Genomic DNA, 24,062 nt, shown 5'->3' on the forward strand with positions numbered 1-24,062 from the left:
AGAGAGTTGTTATCCTAGCTGTAGCAGGAGGCTAGACCTGCAGCCTCTCCTGACGTTGCCTCAGTTGCTTCCCGGACGCAATAACAATACACAGAGCACCAGCTGGTAATCACCACTTGTTTGAGTTCTTCTGACTTTCCTCAGAGTCTGATTTAATTGATTATTATTTATTTTAATGTAACAAGCCGCTTGAGCTACTAGCACTCGCCATGCTTTGCAGTTTGGGTGTTTGCGTAGGTTCGAGAGCGTTCTCCATTTGGGCCGTGGTGCTGTGGAATGCTCTGCTCACAGATATTCGATCTGCAACCTCAGTAGAACTGTTTAAATCTAGGCTTAAATCACACTTCTATTCTATAGCTTATGAATTACCTATATTTCACGTTGACAATATCTGTGTATCAGTTGTTATTGCAACATTCGTTGCAGCCTGGTCATCCTGGAAAGGGTATTACCTTATGTGCGGCCCCTTCTCAAGGTTTCTTCATTTACCTCATGTTGAGGTTTTGAGTTTTCCTTGCCCTCGTGTAGGTTTTAGATCAGGGGATGGTTTAATAATAGTTTGCAATAATCAGTGGTCTGTGCAGCCCTTTGAGACTCCTTGTGCCTAAAGGGCTATAAAAATAAACATGACTTGACTTGACTTTTTGTAATCATAAGTTTTCATACAATTATATATTTTTTTATCAAATTTGTATTTGGTATTTTCGGGACGTGATGTTATTAGCATTAAGGGAAAAAAACATATAAACAATATATAGTAAAATTAGGGCAGCACGGCGGCGCAGTGGTTAGCGCTTGTGCGGCACAGTTCATGTCATGGGAACCTGTCGTGGGTTCAAATCCAGCTCCAGACTTCCTGTGCGGAGTTTGTATGTTCTCCCCGTGCTTGCGTGGGTTTCCTCCGGGCACTCCGGTTTCCTCCCTCATTCCAAAAACATGCATTTCAGGTGAATTGGCCGGTCCAAATTGTCCCTAGGTGTGAATGAGCGAGTGAGTTGTCTGTCCCTGTGTGCCCTGCAATTGGCTGGCAACCAGTTCAGGGTGTCCCCTGCCCACTGCCCGATGATTGCTGGGATGGGCTCCAGCACCCCCGCGACCCTACTAAGGATAAGCGGTGTAGCTAATGAGATGAGATGAGATAGTAAAATTATGACAATAGTAATAGTATTATTTAGAAAGTAATATATTTTAAATGGCCAATTTTTTTATCCAAAGCTGCCAACAAAATAAGAACATTTTACTTGAAAAGATTATTTTAGCTCTTATTTGATAAAGTTAATTTAGATTTTTCCAATGCATCGAATAGGTTATTTGTATTTGTGCCCCAAAGTCTTTGTAACCTATTATTCTTTCATTGATAAAGCATAAATGAATAGATTACCACACTGATCTAGAGTTCCGGTGCACTCTTTTGATATATTTGTTAATGATATATGACGACATTCACCGCACATGTAAACAAAGGGAATTAACCGTCCGGCCTCACCTACATCTCATTTACTAAAAGACCTTCACACCACCTGAACCACAATGAAGACCTGCTCTGAACATCTAAAATCGAGATTTGGGTCAAATTTTGCCACACAATAGTTGGAATTTTAAGCATGATGCAGCAAATTTCCCAAAACAAAACACAAATTCCCAACACAAAAAAACAGGACATGACCATTTCCCCCCCAACAAGTGTTCTTTCTTTGAAAGCAAAGACCAAAGTGGTAAATTAATTAATGATTAATGATTACAAAAGAATATAAAATAATAAACTCTCTTATAATACATATTGCCCAAGAAGCCAAGAGAGAAGCAGAATAACCAAAACAAACTTTAGTTTACCTTGTTTTTTATTTGCTTGGACGCCTGCGAGTTGGTTTTAAAACACATTTGATCTTTTGGAGGGAAAAAAACACACTTTTAAAACATTTTCTTATCGCTGTTGTCATTCTTGCAACTCTTCAAGAAACTAGCAAAATGTAAATGCCTCAAGCTGTTTCTTTATCAGTCCCAGTCGTACTGTAAAACTGCCAAATACAACTAAAAAGAAAGAAGCATTCTATATTCAAGCAAATGCTCACCACAGCACTTAGATTTATTTTTATGCAAAATGAGGGATGAAGAAGAAGAAGTAAGCAAAAGCAAATGTTTGAGAAAGTCTGTTGTAGCATGAATTACTTCAGAAGTGAATAAAACATTATGAAAAATGTACTTGAATGCTAACAATGGCAACCCGTCTGCACTTTAAGGAGCAAGCACTTGGATCAGATCGATACCTATGTCCTGGAATCAATTTTCACCACCCCACAAATATTCTGCAAGCGCGGCTTCTTTAATGTAAATAGTGCAGTCCTTGCTCTCACCCAGCGCCCTCGACCACTCTCCAAGTGTATACCTGTTTGTGTGACTGACAGGCACACTTTTAGCACCGCTCCCTACTTGGCTTGCAGCTGCATCTTTCCTGACAGGCAGAAGAGCGAGACGAATATTTGCGCGCACCCTTGTCAGAAGCTAAATACGACAGGTAAACAGGAAGTTTATTTTTTCAGTGTTTTTTTTTTACATAAGAATCGGACAATGGCAAGTGTAACTTGTGAGGTAAAGTGGTCTGCTATTGTGGCAGATTTACAACTTGAAAAAGTTGACCCTATAGGGAGCAACGAGAAATGTGAACATATTAGTGTCCCTAACAAAAACTTATCAATCCTTTGTCACTATGGCAACAGGGCCAAAAGGGCTTGTTTGTTACATGATTTTGGGGGGTTTTACTTTCATGACTTTTGCTCTCTACCTGTTGTTGTAGTAGAAGTGTTTTTATGGATTTTTAAATTGCATTGTTCACACCATTTGCACATTCCGACTTTATTTTCAAAATGTTGTGCAATGCAAGGTATTTCTGACAAGTTGACATCGTTATATCTGTAATATTGTTACATTTTTGCTGTTTTATTTGACTCTTTTGGCTTTTGTTCTGAAACAGTTGTAGTAGAAATATCATATTCATTTTTTTCATATTGTTAAAGTTCGAACTGTAGTTATTTAATGAACAAAAAAACATGGCTTAAATCTTTGTGATGTGTTTATCATAAATTTAAACAAACTCAAGGGGGAGGGTTCACTTATTAAATGAACATGACCTTTACAAGCAAAAAGTATCGGTATCTGTCATTACTACAGACGCTGCCCTACTTACGGACGATCGTTCGTAAGTTGCTTCAGTTCTATATTTTGTATGTTTAAGGTATGTTTGAGTATGTTTGAGGATTGTATAGGTAACCTGTATTGTTTTGTACTAAAAAATAAACATTTCATAAAATAATATGCTCTACAAAGATAAATAAAGTTGAGTTTAACTTACTTACTAAGATATGGTTCAAGAGGTCCTCCTCCTTGGTAAATAGTGGCTGAAAAAAAGCGTTCCAACCATTTTTTCAACTGCATGAAGCTTTCTTATTCCACTTTCATTTTAAATAAAACGACTCGCCTCTTCTTTACACTTCACACCAACCATATTGAATGCACGGGTTATTAAACAATAAAAATGTCAAAATTCTTAGCATGCTAGAGATACAGTACACGTAGTACTGTATGTTTACACACGAACTAGGAAGTAGAAGGCAGATTTCCTTTTTGCGGTGGATGCTGGGTGACCTCTCACAGCGCCACCACACGCCAGTAGCGGCGGAAAGAAGCACTACAGTAATGTCCTCTACTCGAAAAAAGGTGCGCACAATACAAAATCTAACTTATAGCAATGTCCGGATATTTTTCGACATCCCGGAAAAAAATATTATATCTACCTTTTTACGTAAGTCGAATGGTCGTAAATAGGGGAGCATCTGTACCAAGATTAAAGCTTTAATAACCTGTATTGCCTACCTCTACTGCACTTGATTATTTTGGCCAAGCCTTGAAAACAAAAGTGATAGAGCACAATCACATGCATGCTAAGAGAAAACATTTTCAGTGACACCAATAGAAATGCTAAACCTTTCTCCCATTTGATTCATTCACATCCCTAATGACATCCTGTTTTTAAGTCAAATTGACGTTGCCCTTCACAAAATGCTTTCAAAGTTGCTCCCATTGACTCAGGAGATTAAAACCAAGAACAAAAGGAGTGTTTAACATTCCTGCTGTCATCATAATACTTCGTCTCACTGCTCCCCTAGCCTGCCTGGCTGGCATGTGGAAAATAAAGTCTGGGTTTGGTATTTAAAAAAAAAAAGTTTTATTACTCGAATTTATTGCTTTTTTTTCTCTGAGGGCTTTGGTAAAAACAACTCAAGGACAAATCGAACCTCCAGGAAACAAGGATGAAAAGATCAATGTCGGCATTCTCCAAAGTATGTCATTGACCTTTCAATGTAATATCATTTCACAAGATGATGGCTTATTGACGCATGACAAAAACTGGCGAGCAAAGACTTCTCACGAAGATCGACATGATATCAGCAAGTGTCGCAATAAACGGTACAAATTGGAACCTTAACATGACTTTTGTTTGTGGCGTTACAAACAATCCAAGTACATTTATTGAAATTTAAACAAAATTTTATGCAAAAACTTACACTGACAGTTGTTCTGATACACTTTCAACTTACCCCAGCCTTCAAGCATTACCATGTAAATAGTTTTGCCTATTTATCTGGACATTAATTTACTTTTTTTCCCCTCTTTTAACGCCTAGATGCATGACCTGACAGTACATACACTCTTCTATGAGTGATGGTGGAAAACTAAAGGTATCATGTCATAAGCATGTTTTATAAGGAATTACTGGAATGTAACAATATTACATTTTTTTTTGTTATAGATTTTGAAGAATAAAAACCCATGGGGTCATTTTTGAGACCACTCGTGCATCCAAGGGTTAAGTCTTTATCACATGTTTATCCCGGAGTAAAAATTTTTATCTCATTGTAAACAATGTTCACTTACTGATGAAAATGAAGAGTATTCTAGCTCTTAGCTGACTTAGAATAGAATAGAATAGAAGAGAAGAGAAGAGAATAGAAGAGAAGAGAAGAGAAGAGAAGAGAAGAGAAGAGAAGAGAAGAGAAGAGAAGAGAAGAGAAGAGAATATACCTTTATTGTCATTGTTACAACATGGGTTGAATATATTGTGACAACAAAATTGGACGTGGCACTCCAGTCCACGTTTTACATGTTTACCCTGAAGTGCCACGTCTAATCTCATGGTAAACAATGTTCACTACGCTGTTATCAATGACAATAAAGACAATAGTAACTCTACATAAAAGTTCAATTTCACTGTAACTGAGCTGGCTTTAACTGAAAATACAAACTACATTGATTTACTTACATATTTTGGAATTACAGTAATCCCTCGTTTATCAGGGGTGGTTGTTGGAGGTTAGGTTACAAAATAGACTTGTAATAATTCATGAAGCAGAAACTTTATTTTTTAAATTTTTTACAATTTTAATACAATTAAATACTCTAAAATGCATTGGAAAAAAAAAAACCTTTTTACAAGCCCAAACATTGGTTTAACAAATAAAAATACTGTATACTCTGAAAAGACATAGATGGGTCTTTTCATAAGTACAAAAGGCTAGGAGATCAAATGCAGCTTGCACATTAATTTATATTCAATTACAGCCGCACTTACGCAGCACTCCACTCAAATCGACAATAGGTGAAATCCAATATATCTAGGGCATAGGTAACACTACAGTTTAGAGTGACGGTGTCACACAAAAACAAAAACAAATGTTTTGACTCTAGATTACTAAATAATTCTTTAACTTACAGTATAATCACTGTTGAGACACTTTATGATGAAAACCCACACAACACTGCAAAACTCTAGAAAAGCACTCAGAGCAATTTGATTGGGTGAGCGGTAGGCATGGGCGGAGTTATACACACAGTGCGCCTTATCCTTACACCCCCCCTTTTTCCCAGCGCCCTCTACACCAAAGGTAAATACATTGGTATCCTCGCTCGCAGTATTTTGTGACATTTTCACCAAAACACTTTGCTGGCACTTTGTTTTGGAACTATTTTTTAGGACAAAAATGGCTGTTAAAATGAGCCTCAACACTTCTAAGTAATTCTGGGAGGGAGACAAGTATAAAGTGGTATATTTGTTGATATTGTCAATATTGTAGCCTATTCATCCATTCTTTTTTCTTTTTTTTTCTCCTTTATTATGTGTTAATCCAGGAGTACCACGTCTAATCTCGTTGCAAACAATCTTCACTACGTTGTTATCAACGACAAGAAAGATAATTATAATTCTAAATGAAAATTCGCCAGAACTTAATTTTATCCACATACGAACAAGTCAAATTAATTCGTTTACCTTCTCAAGTGATGGAAATCGGTTTTGGTTTGTTTATTTAATATCATCAATCTTGCAAGAAATATTCAAGATCTATTTTCCACATACATTAGGACAAAAATAAATACTTAAAATCCAACAATCTCACTGAGGTCATCACAGGTTGCGTGAACCATGTCCCTTAGACACAAAAGTTCATTGCACATTCATATTTGATTAACAACATTTCCAGCAGTTAAAAAACACACAAATAGAAGTATTACCATTTCTAGTCAGCAGTGAATTATAACATTAAATGTGCCGCAGATATTGCCGCCGTATATTCTGCGCGTCTCCACAGTGATTCATAAAAGGATTTATCGGAGCACTTCATCATGTTTTATTGTGGAAAAATCACTTTTCATGGATCCAAACAAGCAGTGCAGCAGTTGCTCACATTACAGATGAGGGTTGGATGGAATTAAAAAATGAAATAGAATACACAAATAGAATATCGTATGTGTTCGTACCCTCCATGACGTACACCAAAGAGCCCACGTCGCCCTCCTTGATGATGCAACTGTCCTTGCCATACTCCACCGGGTACATGCAGTCCACGATCTCTTGGATTTGCGACAGCTCCAGGTTCTTCATGAAGTCATTGTCCAAGATGGCCTCCTTGATCAGATCTTTAGACCTGTGTGCCAAAAAGGGTACAAAGACAGAAGGTCAACTTTAGCAAAAAAAAATATCAAAGGATTGCGTTCTGTAATGCATCATTATTAATATTTTGTTACTCTACTGTTTTTACTACCAGGGGAAGCAGTAGCTCAGGAGGTAAAGCTTGGGATCCAGAGGTCGCAGGTTCGATTCCCGGCTCCTCTGTGTTATGTGTCAAAATGTCCTTGGGCAAAACACTGACACCCCTCCCCACCATTCCCCCCGATCTGCCTCGATAAGCAGTTAGTTGCCCTGCATGGCTGACGCTGCTATCGGTGTGTGAGTGTGTGTGAATGGATAAGTGTGAGGCACAATGAAAAGCGTTTTGAGAGGTGTTCAGTGACTTCAAAGGCGCTATATAAATGCAGAACATTTACATTTACTACATGGTGCATTACTGCATTCCTTTGCTACTAATTAAATGCAGATCATGAATTACACTGTCCTTAAAAGGTGACTACTATGTATAAGGCACATTTTGTTTCTACCCAAAAAAGAACTCCAAGTCTGGGTGCACGTTATACACAAAGTTTTACGGCCGTACATTACCATGTTTGAGCGATGATTAATGAGTCGGGAACTATTGCTGACCTTATTTGCACAAAATTGGATGCCACGGGATTCAAATCCAGATCACTGTGGTTAAAGTGGGGGTTTTTAAGGGTTATTGATCTATCTTCGTTATTCATTATCCATTATCCGTTATCGGTCAGTTCATTATACGCTACAAAGCCTAGGAGCCGGGACACTTACTCTCAGCCAAAAGGCTAAGCTAAGGTCCTAGCCCTATAGCCTTGTTGCGATCATTGCGAATGCACCGTTCCCGGAGGTACTGCAATACCGGGCCGATGCGTGGAGTGGACAGAGCAAGCTCTTATTCCATCTCCGGATTGCAAAAATCAAAGATCATGGCAAAGGCCAAGCTAAGGACTGATCCACGGCCAGAAGTTTCTGGCCGTGAAGCAGATACCAAATGTGAAGTACTAAACCATTAGAGTTATATATGACATATGAAAAGGCTTTAGATTTTATCTCATCATTATTTTTATTAAAGGTCCCACGTTGTACAACATTGGAATGGAGCCTTATGGGAAACAATTCAGCCAAAACAATATTGTACAAGGCGGTACCATGAGTCTGGGTTTGAATCCCATTGTGCAAATTTTGGTCAGCAATATTTTATGCCAGGGCAATCATTGCTCAGATATGGTGCATATGGGTTCAGAAAAACCTTGCAATATTTGTCATTCCACTCAATGTTTGTGACCTACAATGCTTAATTAAAGCTGAGAAAAAGTGAAATGAAATTTTATACCGATTTTTCATCAAAAATTAGGAGTGAGCTGTATACACAAGTGCGCATCCCACACAAATACAGTATCTCTACATCACTCACATTGTCACATACAACCCCCTGTCCGCCAACAACATTTTCTGAAGGGTTGGCATGATTATATTTACCTACAAATATAACTACTGAATACAGTTATGTGGCCTAAAACACAGAGAACAAAAACTCTAAATTTCCCCTGATGGAGATATTCTCCCTGCCGTATCTCGCATCCAAGCCGAATTTTCAACTATAAAATAAAATTCTGAAACCAGGAGGTCAGCTTATATGTGCATAATTGGTTGTGAGTTACACATAATGTAGTAAATGGTAGGCAGCACTTCGGGAGGGGGCGTGGCTTATACCAGATCAATAAACCAACTGGGGGCACAGAATTTATGATAAAAGTGTGCTAAATTCGTGTCTCTTTTTTTTTACATTTTGCAATACAACATTCCTGGAGAAAAGAGAAAATTTCTCGGACTGGACCTAAAAATGAAAAAGGAGCTCTTTGAGTAGTTGCAAGCCCAGAGACAAAATGGATATGGGGTGTCTGTTACGTTTTGATTGTGAATGATGGACCCATGTGGGGGAGGCAGATACCATTGGCAGGAGTGCTCATACCAAGGAGGGTTTTTTTTTTACAAAACTAAGACCAAAGTAGCAAACAGAGCAAAATGACCAAACAAGAAACCATAAACAAAAAACAAACCTGACAAAACTCAAACTAGAAACAACGATCCAAACTGGAAATAGAAACTGCAATAAGCAAAGTAACAAAGAAACAACAGGAACAAACTGAAACAACCCTGGCGCGGTAGTGGAAAGATATGACATTGACCTAACAGTGGGTAGTGTTCAAAATGTCCTTTTAAAGGGTTCTGGATAATTGGACATGGTTGTTTGACAATTGTACACACCTGTGCCCAGTTCAAACCCCGGTTGGGGCCCTATGGTGGTAGGAGTATGTCAGACCCTAACAATGTCTTAATTAGTGTGTGTTAGCAAGATAGCACAAACCAAAAAAGCCAAGGAATATAACGAGTTCACTGCTTCCCCAGGTTGGTGAACACATTTTTCTTTTTGTTCTCTTTTTTTTCTTTAATAACCCATGTGAAAAGCAGTTTTAGAGGTTCGGCTTCAATGCAATTATATACCGTAATATGTAACCAGTGGTGTCAGTAATTTGGGGAGGGGGGGCACGTTGGGTGGTGGCTAACTGAATGACTTTTTAAATAAAGTAACTAGTAACTGTAACTAATAACTGTTTTTCAGTAACTCGCCCAACTCTGATCATCTGTGAAAAATAAATGTAATTGAGCGAATAATAGGTTTTGTAATCTGTTAGGTCGAATGCATTCTTAATACATAATATATTATATTTCCTAAAATAGTGGAAAGTAAAAAATGACTTCAAAATGCCTCCGACAAAATACACACCCTAGATGTGTATGATACAACGATGTTTCCGCATGAGAGGTATCTGTAAAGCGGAAATTGAACAAAGCATTCCTGGTTTGAAAAATAATTTTTACAAAAACCGCATTTTCATGACTATGAGGGGCACTTTAAAATCCTAAATCGGCCAGAATTTCAAAAATGCGCCCTAAAAAACAGAAAATGAAGTGGATAAAATTGGAAATGCGTGGTTAGATTCAAATGATACTGCATCCAGTAACTGTTCTGCTATGAGAAATGTACAGAGTGTCCTCCGGTTCTTAACTACAATGCATTTTAGTGGTAAAAGCAGATGACATTTTTTGTTCTATGAAATATATTTTAATTTAAATGTATTAATGTATTTATTTTTTATGCAACCGTAGCTCTTACTGTAGTTTTGATTCCATGCACCTTATACTGTAGTCCTGTACGTTTTATGTACCAAAATATATCACAAAAGACTATTTCTTAGGGGTGTACCTTATAATGTAATACGCCTTATAGCAGGAGTGTCAAACTCATTTTAACTCGGGGGCCACACGATAGAACAAACATTCTGTCGGGGGCCGGACTAGTAGATTCAAGAGAAAGAAAAAGAGAGATAAGGAAATGAGAGAAAGAGGGAGGGAAAAGGAGAGAGGGCAGGAAAAGGGAAGAAAAAAGGAGAGAGCGTGAGAAACAAAAGAGATCAAAAGAGAAGTCGTCAGAGAGGGGAAAAGAAAGGGAGAGGAAGAAAGAAATCCAAAGAGAAATAGAAAGACAGAAGGAGAGAAAAGAGAAAAGAAAGCGGGAAGGGTAGGAAGAGAGAAAGAGAAAAGAGAGAAAAGGAAAAAAGTTAGAGCAAATGAAGTTAAAAAGACACAGAGAGTGAAAAAGACAGAGACAGAGAGTGGGAGTAAAGGGGTAGGAAAGAGGGAGAAAGGAGGAGAGAGAGAGAGAAAGAGAGAGAGAGAGAGAGGGAGAGAAATATATACAGTATCTTTGTGAGAGGAACCTGGGGGGCACACCAGCGACAGTGACCGCGCGAGTGAGGCTGCGGGAGCGTTTCTTTCCGACACTGAGGAAGACGACTTTGATGGCTTCAGTTCTAAGGAGGAAGATGAGGACGGTTTACCGTGATTTTTACAAGTACGGTGTGTTTTTTTAACAGACCCGTTTACTGTGTTGCGAGCGTGTTGCTAGCGTGTTGCTACCATTAACTGCCCTGTCAGGCACCGTTTGGGATGAAAGTTATATTATTATTATTATTAAAGCTTTGAAAACTCTCTAGGTGTATCGTCTTTCTTTGTAAATATGTGTAACCCATGTATAATATGTATTTGCACCTGTATATTTTTGTAATGTATTTATTTTGCGAATTAAAAAAGATAGGCTGGGCAAACGCGGGCTGACGATAAGTGGGGTAAAGGTGAGTGAGGCCTGTTGTCGCGGCAGACAATACTGGATCTATATTTTTCCCACCCTTGCCTTTGGAAATATAGACTTTTTTTCCTTGGATTAGTTTCAACGGGTACCCGGACTCTGAAGGTCTGCATCAAACCTTAAGTACCGGGATCATTTTCCGTTCATTTTGCCGGCTGTGAATTTTGGACTGTGTGTTTCAACCGCGCGACTTGAAGTCAGGTCTGGATAAATTTAATGTTTGTGTTACAATTTTTTAACGTATGCGCATGCGGCTTATATACAGGTGCGGCTTGTGTATGTACAAAATCGGTTTTCCCCGAAAATGTGGTGGGTGCGGCTTATAATCAGGTGCGCTCTATAGTCCGGAATTTACGGTACATTGGATGTGTTTTGTTATTCTGACTATTACTTTATACCTCACTGTTGTCTGTGTTTGTGACAGTAATGCACCATTTACATCATTGTCACGATTGGCCTATTATGTTTCAGTCCTTTCCATACAATTTCTACACATTTTTTTAACCTAGGCAAGGCAAGGCAAGTTTATTTGTATAGCACAATTCATACACAAGGCAATTAAAAGTGCTTTAGAGAAATTGCAAAGAGAAAAACACACAATTACAGTTAAAACATATAAACCTATAAAATGAACGGGCTAGGGGAGGAATTTCAGAACATATTTTGGAAATTTGCGTTGTGAGGGTTCTTTTTGTACTGTAATCTCCCTTTTCCCTTTCAAATTCAAAATGCATTGATGTCTTCTCCCCTTTTTGAGTGTCTACTAAACTATAAACTTATCAGTGTGTGCATGTTTATTAGGATTGAGAGCTGTTACTATTCTGTATCAAACATCTGTTCAATGATGCACCAAAAAATATTGTGTACAAATTATAATGGTTTGTTCTCGTTAAAAAGTCGGCACTGCCATAAGTTTGTAAATAATATTTGTACATAATACATTGAAAAAGTAATAATTGTTTGATTGACTGATGTCAAGCTTGAAAACATCTGTTTGATATTTTGACTGATATGCCTCACTGTTGTTTTTTTATTTTGATTTGCATGCACTGTTTACATTATCGTCACTACTGGCCAATAATGTTTCTATTCTTTGATATTCACACCCTTTATGGCGAATATGTTTTTTGTACCTACCCAGAATGTATAAGGAAAAGACCATTAGAACAGGCTTTGAGTTTGACATTGTGGGATTTTTTAAGTCCTCTTCTGTTCTTTGCAAGTTCACAATTCATAAATGCATTGTCTCCTTATTTTGAGTGTCTACTAACCCTATAAACCTATCTTCAAGCATACCAACAATGAGTGCATGTTCATTTTGTCTTCTTAAGGTAGACGTAACTGAAAGATAACCCATATAATACTATGAGTTAATTACAAGACCTACAATGATATTGAAAATTGTACATTAAAGGTATTGAATATTTTTCTTTTTCATATTACCTTAAATGATTTTGAAATATATAAAAAATATTTAAATACACTCACCCTTTAAGACTGCTTAAAACCTCACCAGAAAAATTCCACGGTAAAGCAGACGTGGCACATATAAAATCTTTCTATGAGAGCTGCTCGCCTTAATAATTTAGCACATTCCTTTTTATCGTACCAGAATTAGCTTCCCTATGATGGCTACCACAATATGTTGTATATCAAAGTTGACACTTTTGAAATTGATTCGATTTATTTCATTATTTCATATCAAAAAGCATAGTTTGAACCCAATGTCAGTTTGATAATTGTCGTGGATCCCTCAATTCGATTGAAGTCTGAAAGGCTTGAGGATCCCCAAAAAACACAACTAGTGACGTGTTGTCATCATGTAAATGTAAAATATGTTTGTGGAGAATGCCAAGGTGTTTTTTTTTTGCAGGTGGATGTAGTAATGGTACAGCTTATGGTGTTAGTCTTTTTCACTGGCCTAAAGACAAAAATTTTGCGAGAAATTGGACACAAATTTGGGAAAAAATACATGAGTGTGTAAAAGCCCTTCGACCTGGTCTTTGTTGAGTTTGGCGCATTTCAAGAAGGATTGCTTGAAGGAAATCTGCAAGACAGATAGGTCACAAGGCAAGACTGAAGCCTGTACCGACAGTTAAGACTCTCTCACTTTTATTTGCACATATGAGGAAAAGGAAAATTGGCCTCCTCCTTTGTCCCCAGTTGAGAGAACAATGAATCCGAAGCCAGTTTAGCCGTCAGCCATTCCAGTTAGCTCGTCCGCCCAACACACAGAAACAGCTGCCTGTGCTATGCTTGCGCTAGCTAAACCGTCTCTCCAGTACAACAAAAGCTACGCCAAGCTGGAACTAACAACAAAAACTTTGCAGCACGCTGGCTTTGAAGCCAAACCCATTTGAAGTGCAGTTGAAAGACGTAACAAACTCAAAGTGAGCAAACAAACCTTCATTCTATGGTTCTGCTTTCTAATGAATGTCAAGATTGTCCTCATCGTTCGATATAATACTGATATATATCTGATTGGCTGCCACTGTAACTGTTTTTTTTCTGCCATAAAATCAGGGTTAGAGAAATGTTTTTGACTACAGATGTTTTTTGTTTTCGACTCGCCTCATATGATGGGTTAATGGGATTCACCATTTTGAAAGTTATGGGTTTCTTCTATTAGGTCACAGCTGTATAGGAAACAAGCCAGATCAGTCAACATTGACTCTAAATTTCACGAGTCCACCGGAGGATGGAATATTTTGCGATATATTTGCATTGTGGGCAGGAACACTACACGTTCTTTGCCTACTTCAAAAGAAAGTTATGTTTGGGAATACCTCTCTCTAACGGTATCCTCTGCAGATTTTCTTGTGTCAGGGGCCGGTCACACAGCCGTTTGCGTCTGTATCGCGGGTAAAATTTCGCGATTTTTTTTTTGCCGGTGGTTGCCCGCGGTAGAAAATGCGCAAAATTGGCCAACCCGCTGTTCATCGGTGGTATGCCCGCAAAACAGACGCGTCATTTCCGCGTCATTTTCTCGTGTGGACCACGGGTATAAAAGCTCCCGAGCCGGTGTTGTGCCCAAATCCGACTCCTACGCAACCCCCCCCCTCGCGTGAACGCGCATTCTGCTGCGATCGCTTTTGTTGGAAGCGTGCATTGACGTTGGTGACTTTTTCATCCGCGTTAACAAACGCATTTTGTAGAATATGATCGCACTTTATTGTTTAAATAAACGCGTTATACAGACTAGGATCTCCCAATTGTTATAAATAGCTCGCTTTATTGTTTTAATAAGCGTTTTATATAGAATACGATCGCTTTTGTTGGAAGCGCAGCAGAATGCGCGTTCACGCGAGGGGGGGAGGATTTTATATACGGTGTGCATTACCGTTCGATTACGTTCACAACAAAAACAAAGACGGAATCGTTTAAGTTGTATTACATTCCCAACAAATGCAAGACAAAGTGGTTTTGGTTATATGTTCGCCATTACATTCCCTAAAAGTGATATAAAAGTGAGATAAAAGTGAGATAAAACGAGGTAAGCGAGGGGATGCAAATCTCGGCAGGGATGTATTTCTCGGCATAACCGGGCTGTAGAAATCATAACCGCTCAAGACACAGTCCCGTGAAGATCAAGATTTCAAGCTATGGCACCGAAGAAGCCAATATGTTATTATTGTAATAGTTTTTCATTTTTATTTTATTATCTTGTTATGAAATGAAAAGAAACTTTTTCGCGCTGCCACCCGGGCGAATTTCCGACCGCGTGTTAAGCACTGCTGTATCTTGCCTGTATGGCGATCTCAAAGCGTCCAATAGCGTCCGCCTCACAGGCAGAAATTTCTGGCCGTGATTCAGCCGCAAACGGCTGTGTGACCGGGCTCTTAGTCTCAAATGTAGTATGCCAAAAAAAATCATTCAACAGCACAAATTCAAAGCAAGCTGATTGCTTCCATAAAACGGTAAAACTGTGAAGGCCAAATAAGATACGAAGACATGCTGCAGCAAATGTGTGGAATAACAATTAATAGAGGTAATGCAGCGTTTTCAAGGCGCAGATAGGCACGTAACAAAAGCGGAATCGAGCGATTCCGGAGTGGAATCGAACTTCTTGAGGTGAGGGCCGTCGCTTGATCTTTACGGAATGAAGAACAGGAGTGGCGGATTTGTTTCTGCAGGACTGACCAGGTTAACGATATGCATCGAGGTTAATCCTGGGACACAAAAAAGTCATCCACTGCTGGTAATAAAAAGGGAGCCTTTTAGTCATTTATTCATGACCTGACTCCAACATGCGTTTTGTTCATTGGCCTTGTTTTGCTCAGCACTGTAGATGTGAATCACCGCTGGGTTTTAAATACAGCAAATGAGAATTAATTTGTATTACTCTTGGACAAAAAAAAACAAAAACAAAAAACAATAGCAGCCGGTGCCTAAATACTGCATGCAGCGCTCTGACACAAACACATTTAAAAAACTCAATTGTCTTAAAGCAAAGAAAAATTGAACTTTTATATGAATTTCTTCCAACTTTGTAAGGATGACCCTCTGACAAAATAATTTGCCACTCAGGCAAAGTATTATTGTATTGTTCTATACTATAAGAATCACCTGTTTCTAAGGCCCCACTATATATATATATATATATCTCATCTCATCTCACTAGCCGTACCGCTTATCCTCAGGGGGTCGCGGGAGGCTGGAGCCCATCCCAGCAATCATCGGGCAGTGGGCAGGGGACACCCTGAACTGGTTGCCAGCCAATTGCAGGGCACACAGGGACAGACAACTCATTCGCTCATTCACACCTAGGGACAATTTGGACCGGCCAATTCACCTGAAATGCATGTCTTTGGAATGTGGGAGGAAACCGGAGTGCCCGGAGGAAACCCACGCAAGCACGGGGAGAACATACAAACTCCGCACAGAAAGTCTGGAGCTGGATTTGAACCCACGACAGGTTCCCATGACATGAACTGTGCCGCACAAGCGCTAACCACTGCGCCGCCGTGCTGCCCTATATATATATATATATATATATATATATATATATATATATATATATATATATATATATATATATATATATATATATATATATATATATATATATATATATATATATATATATATATATATATATATATATATATATATATATATAAATATATATATATATATATATATATATATATATATATATATATATATATATATATAAGGCAAATTGGATTAAAACTAAAGTAAAAGCTATAGTATTTATTCGTGTATAACCGTTGTGCATTTTATACACTTACGGTATATATTGGTGCAATTTTTGTTTAGTCGAAATGTTGCTAATATAAATCGCAAAAACATGTATTTGGAATTGAACCCAGGTCACGGCAGTGATAATGATAAAACCTTCGCACTAAAAACCAGTGATTGAAATAACATAAGAAAAGGCATTATATTTGATGTCATTATGATACTATTTTCAAGGTACTAGAAATGTTTGAGAATGGAGAACACATAAATTCATGCTGAAAGATGAGACAATACTGATGCTACATCCAAACTCACTGGGAAAAAAAAATATTTTATTCACTTTGTACAATATGTATGCTACACTAAAAACTCAGCACTCCTCAATTGACCTCAACAGTGTTCATTGGCACTAATATGACACATTGTAGCACGAAAATCATACGTGGATCACTCCATCCTGAACACATAACATATTGCTTGAATAGCAGCTGATCACGTCCAAAGCAATCCAAGTATATGTGTATCATGTCTCACTTAATCACAATAATCAGTTGATTTCATTAATCTATTTTATTTCATACCTTTTGTAAATTGATACTCTTCCTTGGCCTTTCTTGATGTCAATTTACTGCTTTCAGGCCTGGCCCTCATTGCCACAAAAAGCATGATTGCATATCCAATACCATCTTAGGTCTCACATCAAACCCTGCATCTTTTATCTTTGCTAAACTCACGTATGACAATCATTTTTGGACAGCTTTGCTGATTTCATTTGGCCCTCATCTCATCTGATGTCTCATTCAAGAGCTTATCTCATCCAGTATCATTGCATTACATTTGCGAGACGTATCAGTACACGTATTGTGCCTTGCGCGTTGTCACCTGGAAAGCTTTTGACACACTTGACAAAAACATCTTAGCAGCTCCTATGAACGACGCCCCGAGCTCTTCTTCCTCCTCGGGAGATTTTTGCTTCTATTTTGGGTTTACAATTTCATATTTTTGTTTTGTTTTTTATATTCCTAGGAACAACATGGGGACTCGCTGTAAAGATGTAATACTGACAAGCTTATTGAAGAGGACATGAGGCTAGCTAAGCCAGAATGTTAAAGACTTATGGGAAAACGCTAGAAATATATTATTTTCTGCTCTTAGATCCTGTGGAAATGCACCTCATTACCCTTGCTACACGTGGGAGCTTTGTCGTCTCTTCACTTTTATACTCTTTCCCTCTTGGGGCGACACTGAGCCGAATCCAATAAAAAAATAAATAAATAGAAAGGAGCCTTTTGTTATTTGGGAGAGGGTGATATATTCGACTGCATGGTGATGTTTAGGGCTTAGCAAGTGGGGCTTTCCTTAAAAGGACAAACTATGCTATTTTAAAAGAGTTAGGGGGGGCGTTCAAAGTGTGGGAGGCTCGGAGGAATAAAGCGCAAGTCGCAGCAGTGGACTGATGCTTGAGGAGCTCTCCTTTCTGCAACAAAGATAAAGTGGGCGTAATGCATATAAAAGAATAACGGCCACATCCGGCCAAATGCGCGCTAGAAATGTTGTCTTAATTAATAAGGTTTAGAAAAAAAAAGGAGAAACATTTTATCTCCATGTAGACTAGGAGTAATGAATAGCTACCGTGATAATGAAGTAAGACTTTAAAACTGTAATAATGCCATTCTTCAGGATTGCCCTATCACTCATCTCATCTCATCTCATCTCATTAGCTGCACCGCTTATCCTCAGTAGGGTCACGGGGTTGCTGGAGCCCATCCCAGCAATCATCGGGCAGTGGGCAGGGGACACCCTGAACTGGTTGCCAGCCAATCGCAGGGCACACAGGGACAGACAGCTGGCTCGCTCATTCACACCTAGGGACAATTTGGACCGGCCAATCCACCTGGAATGCATGTCTTTGGAATGTGGGAGGAAACCGGAGTGCCCGGAGTAAACCCACGCAAGCACGGGGAGAACATACAAACTCCGCACAGGAAGCCCGGTAGCTGGATTTGAACCCACACAGGAGGTTCCCACCTATCACTCATGCAGTACATAAATACAAGGTACAGTAATTCCTCGTGATTTACCTTTCACTGTCTTTCTGATATAGGGAGTTCATCGTGCATTGTGTTCTGCATACTGATTGGCTAAACAATCCTAAAGCAAGTAGCCATTGGCCAAAAAAATAAATCAATAAATGTTAACAAATACAGTAAACAGTACCGTAAATTCTAGATTTCAGAGCCGCATGCGCAAATTTAAGGAAAAAACTCAACTTTGTGTTTGTACAAATAGCACCGGATTTTTAAGCCCCAGGCTTAAACAACCAAGAAAATTAACTTTTTTAAGTCCATTTCTTCAATAATAAAAAATTGAAATGAGAAAAGTAACACATTGCGCTGCAATTAAGACACTCATTTGCAAACTGTGTCTGTAGCTGTCAATCTAAATCAACTAGCTCAACAGTTACTATTGATCAAATTAGTATCAACATAGACGGTGGGACAAATGTGTGCTGCACAATGTGTTACTTTTCTTGAACATTTTCCCGCTGATTCTGCCAAGATTGCGATTTTACTTCATAGGCAGAGTGGGAATCCCATTCGTTCATGCATGTGCGTCACCAACTAGATGACGAGGGATTTGGCTACTGAAGCAAGTCATAGTTACTCGCGCCGTTTACCCACCATTCATCGAATGTCTTCACTTTGACAATCAAAGCACTTCGCAGAAATTGCAATGATTTGTTTTAATCAAACAGTCTGAAACCCTGGTCTGCACCAGTTCCAGGCCAGGTGTACGCCATGGATGCGCCTTATCAACCGTGGGCAACGACGGGCATCGCAGTTAAGGAGATCCAAGAAAACATCTCGGCATGCGGCCAAAGTTGCCGCCGACTCCCTTTAGAACATCCCACCCACAAGGAAAAAAGCCTCATTGTAATGTAAGCCGCTGTTTTTAAATTGTAGGAAAAAAGTACTAACTTGTAGTCGGTATTTTGATTTTCAAACAAATGCTGGGGTCTGTAAAAGGGGTTTATTTTGGGGGATTTCTATGTGTAAAAGACTATTTCATCGTGTAATATTTATAAACAAAAATCGAATGTACAGATTTTGCCTATTACGGGTCTTTTTGGAACCTAACCCTCGTAATAAACGAGTATTCACTGTACATTATGATATCCGATTGAAAAATTCCTTGGCTGAAATGAATTTCTTTCTCGGCATGTGAGCGGTAACCATTTTGCACTGAAGTTACTGAATATGGTTTTTGCCAGGCAAAGCTACACAATGCTCATCTCTACAAAGACAACACAGCCCACTACAACAATTGGCAGGAGAGTGGGAATCATTATTCGGGTGAACGATGATGATGAGAAATATGCCATCCGGACGGCACTAAAAGCCAGAGTGGGACGTCTCTTAATAGAAAAGGCACACACGGTAAAAGCTTTTGTGCGCTGATGATTATTGTCATGAAATTTTCATTGGAGCGAGTTGTCCTTATCTCACATTCAGAGGCTGCGTCCAGACTCTTGAATTTATTTACGAAACTTTCAAGCCAAATGCAGCCCTTAAAGATAAACAGTAGAGGGCTTCGATGCAAACTCATTGCTGACCTTTGAATTGCCCGACACTGATTCCAACTTATCTTTAAATTCCTTCTTGAAGGAGTTTCTTGTGTCCTTTTCTTTTTTGTGCAGAACTATTGTGAATCATTTGTGGGCTGGAGTTTGGAAAGAATAACCCACTGAAAAAAGACATGGAGGAACTTTCCTATTTTTGGAATCTATTTCATATTTGTGTTCAAATGAAAAAAATATATATTCAAACCCCTGCATGTAAGCGTCTCTTAGCGACTGTCCTGCTACCAATGCACTTGCAGGATTAAAAGTGGAGAGCTCTTGTGCAAGCTCTCTTGTGTTAGGTATTTATTAAAAGAAAAAAAACTAAAAGATGGATTTCCTGTTATATGTACACATAATATTTTATATAATTAAGTATTTGATCTTAAAATTCACTGCAAGATTCACAGTTCTCAACTAACTAATTTATTCCTTAACCAACCATCCCTTATATAAATAAAGTACCAATCATTCAACCAACAAATCAACCACTTTGATTGCACTAACGATGAAACATCGAACCAATCACTATTTTATCTGCCAAATACTAAACAATTTGCAAACATGTAAAAAGAATACTCCAAATATAAGCAAACAATAATTAAGCAGACTGATTTGATTAAATTGTAGTAGTGGGTGGGTGGGTAGTTGGATCCCTTAACCATTACAGTCTAGAGGCACCATTCCTGTGGTGCGTCTTGGGCGAGTATAGCCAGGTGGCGCCCATCCCTCTCCAGGCAAGCCACTCCAAATTAGGAGAGAAGGCATCAATTGATTTTAAACTTGCTAGAAGAACAGGTTAGAGAGCCCAAGCCTCAGATTAGAGATTCCATCCAGTTCTAAAAAGCCCTACCGTGAGACTTTTCTTTTTGTTAAACCCCCTAGGTTACAAAAGCAGAACAAATTTGCATCCTATGACATCTCCTTTGTGGGTGTCTATTGTTAAAGCAGAATAAACTTATAATTAATTAACTCACTGACCAACTAAACATTCAAATAAATAATGATGACTTAAAGGATTATTATGATGTCTAACTTACTTGTCAAATAACTAAACAACTAAAAATCACAAGGAAATATTCAATTAATTGATTAACAACATTGAAAGAAATACAATTTAATTGAGAAAAAAACAACTAACCACACAAATCATTAAGCCAACTGACCAGACTAGTCATTAACCAGACCAACAACCGATTACTTAACGGATCAATCAAGTTTAAAAAAATATCCCAATAACAAATCGAGGAACTATTAAACAAAAAGGACTGTATTACAATGGACAAATAAAACTAAATAATTAACAAGATAACTAATAGCCCAATGATCAATTAGTTAGCTGATGAATTAACAAGATTTAAGAATATATATATATATATATATATATATATATATATATATATTCAACTGGGGACAAAACAAAACAACTAACCACACAGATATCTGACCATTAAGCAAACCAACCACAAAACAAAGTAACCAAACCAACAACCGACCATTTTTTTGATCAATCTTTTTTTTTTTTAAAACAGCAATTGCAATACATGGCCCAATAAATAAAGGGAATCGAAAACCAGACAGGAAATAAAACTAAATGATCAATTTGGTCACTAATAACCAAATGACCAATTAGTCAGCTGAACAGTTATAATCACAGTGGCTTCCTAAACAACAATCTTTACCACAAAACAGTTTTATCAACAGACAAGAAAGTGGAATCTTTTTTTAAAATAATCATTTAAAATGTGACTTACACACTATTTGTCAAGCAATAATGAACTATCCATTAAACTAATTACTAGAACAGTGTTTCCCAACCAATTTCGAGCTTTTTTTTTTTTCATTTACCCCCATCTTGTTTACCATAATTTGTGGTTGTGACTTGTTTGCTGTGTCATTGCCTTCCATAAGTAGTGTACAAAAGCTTCCCTACTTCCCTTCCCTACGATTATTCGACTTCCCAAAAACGGTTCGAACATTTTTTCTGGACGTCAAAAAATATTCTGACATTTCTGTAAATTGGATTTTATATTTGTGTTGACCTTTTTCTAAGTACAGGACATTACTGTAGTGCTTCTTTCCGCCGCTATCGGCGTGTGGCGCTGTGAGAGGTCACCCAGCATCCACCCCGAAGAAGAAATCCTCTTCCTCTTCCTAGTCTGTGTGTAAACATACTACGTATACTGTACTGTATCTCTAGCACGCTTAGAACTTTGACATTTTCATTGTTTAATGTCTCATGCATCTATTCAATATGGTTAGTGTAATGTGTAAAGAAGAGGTGAGCCGTTTCTTTTGAAATGAAAGTGGAATAAGAAAGCTTGATGCGGTTGAGAAAATGGCTGGATCGCTTTTTTCTGCCACTTTTTATGACGGAGGAGGAAGTTGCCTAAATCTTGAAGTTCATCTTCCAAAAGTGAGTTAAACTAAAGTTTATTTATCTTTATAGAGCATATTATTTTATGTAATGTGTATTGTTTACAGTACAAAATAATATACTTTACTTATACAAGCCTTAAACATACTTATATAAACCTTAAACATACAAAATAGAGCACTGAAGCAACTTGCGAAAAAATTCAACTTACGAATGTTTGTCTCCTTTGTAAGTAGGGCAGCGTCTGTAGTTATGGTTATCAAGTGTCTCGATTCTGCTCTAAAATTGCACCATTTTAATGCATGGTTTGAATTTAAAAGGTACAATATTATTTTCCAGGGGAGCAAGTGCCCAGACGACTGGGGTCTCACAAAATAATATGGGTAACTCTGGCTCCTATCTGAAAAAGCAGGAAATGAATCTTGGATTATATTCTCACGCATATTTGAAAGGAGTAGACGCAGTTGGGTCTTAAGGTAAATACGCAGCAGAGGCCTGCGAGATCTCCTCTCGGCGTACTGGCAGTTTGTTTAAACTTGCTTTGGCAAACTTCAGCCTGTGCAAAAAAAGATCTCCACTAAATCTGCTGCCAGCATGTGGAAAATCTTCCTGCACTGAATCAGACTGATTTTAGCTGTTTCCCGTTGGATTTCTCTTCCTCCCTTTCGCCTTCCACCTTTTGCCACCACGCATGACCAGAATAGCCATGCGGCCTCAATTATGTGACCTGTCAGCCGCAGATCCTCGGTTCGATTCCCCTTCGATGACCCTTCAAAGATTTGCCAGGACGGCTCCATTCTTTGCTTTTATCACTCCAGTCTTTTACAAACAATCGGCAAGAACAGAAATATTTTCTTCTTGCAAAAAGGCACCATTTTGGGAAAGGTGCAGCACATCTGGTTTGGATTCTTGCACTGTCTATGATGTGCCTTCTTTTTTAGGAAACTGAAACATACTTTTCAGAAAAGAACATGGTTTGTCTTAAAAGAAGGGCTCAATCTTTGGAATGTTGTTATTTTAGGAAAGAGAAAAATTGGTTGATAAAATATTTAAAGGAAGAATGTCATCAGTGGATTGGCTTTTTAGGTCACATGTCGTGTTTGGCTTTTCCTAAAAAGTGCTTTATTATTGTATGTATTATTAGCACTGAGTGTGTAATTTTGTAAAAGGATAACATATAGAGTTTGTAATTGCTGTTTCTTTCTTTTCTTGTGGGCAATCTGTGTTCGTCTTATTCTTAGGAAAAAACTAACTCTGGGGTTTGTCTTTTTTTGGGAAAACAAAACAAGTCTGTCTCCCTGTTTTCAATAAAGTTGCAACGTCTGGAGTTTGTAATGTTCTTAGGAAAGAGCAAAGTAATGTATGTTTACTTTTTGCAGGACTACAGATTTATTGAGTATTATTTTGGGGAAAGTTCATCGTTTTTCATTGTCATTGTTTGTCTTTTTTGTGAAAAAAAATATATTGCTTTCTTAAAAATATAACAATATAAAAAGTTGTTTATATTTTTATTAAAATGCAAGACCTGTTTGTCTCTTTGAGCTGAAAGTGAACATTTGGTTTTTAGCTTTTAAGAAAGAAAAATATATGTGGTTTTGCCTTTGGGGGATGCAACAAGCATCTTGTTTGTCTTTTTTTTTCAATGTGGGCGTCATCAGGGCGTAGAGCGCTC

The 24,062-nt window shown here is 38.1% G+C and overlaps 1 protein-coding gene and 1 pseudogene across 2 annotated transcripts in view; both read right to left on the reverse strand.

Moving 5' to 3' along the window:
- The window catches only part of LOC148353681 (cGMP-dependent protein kinase 1), a 231,864-nt gene that overhangs the window by 184,387 nt on the left and 23,415 nt on the right, over window positions 1-24,062 (reverse strand). For both annotated transcript variants that reach the window (XM_088351757.1, XM_088351756.1), the window contains exon 2: window positions 6,811-6,977. In XM_088351757.1, the coding sequence (XP_088207883.1) occupies window positions 6,811-6,977 (167 nt within the window). The remainder of the gene's footprint in view (window positions 1-6,810; window positions 6,978-24,062) is intronic.
- On the reverse strand, window positions 7,808-7,967 carry LOC148353684 (U2 spliceosomal RNA; annotated as a pseudogene).

This window comes from Urocampus carinirostris, chromosome 13 (genome assembly GCF_059441175.1).
Source record: "Urocampus carinirostris isolate Australia breed hairy pipefish chromosome 13, RoL_Ucar_1.0, whole genome shotgun sequence".
Classification (NCBI taxonomy): Eukaryota; Metazoa; Chordata; class Actinopteri; order Syngnathiformes; family Syngnathidae; genus Urocampus; species Urocampus carinirostris.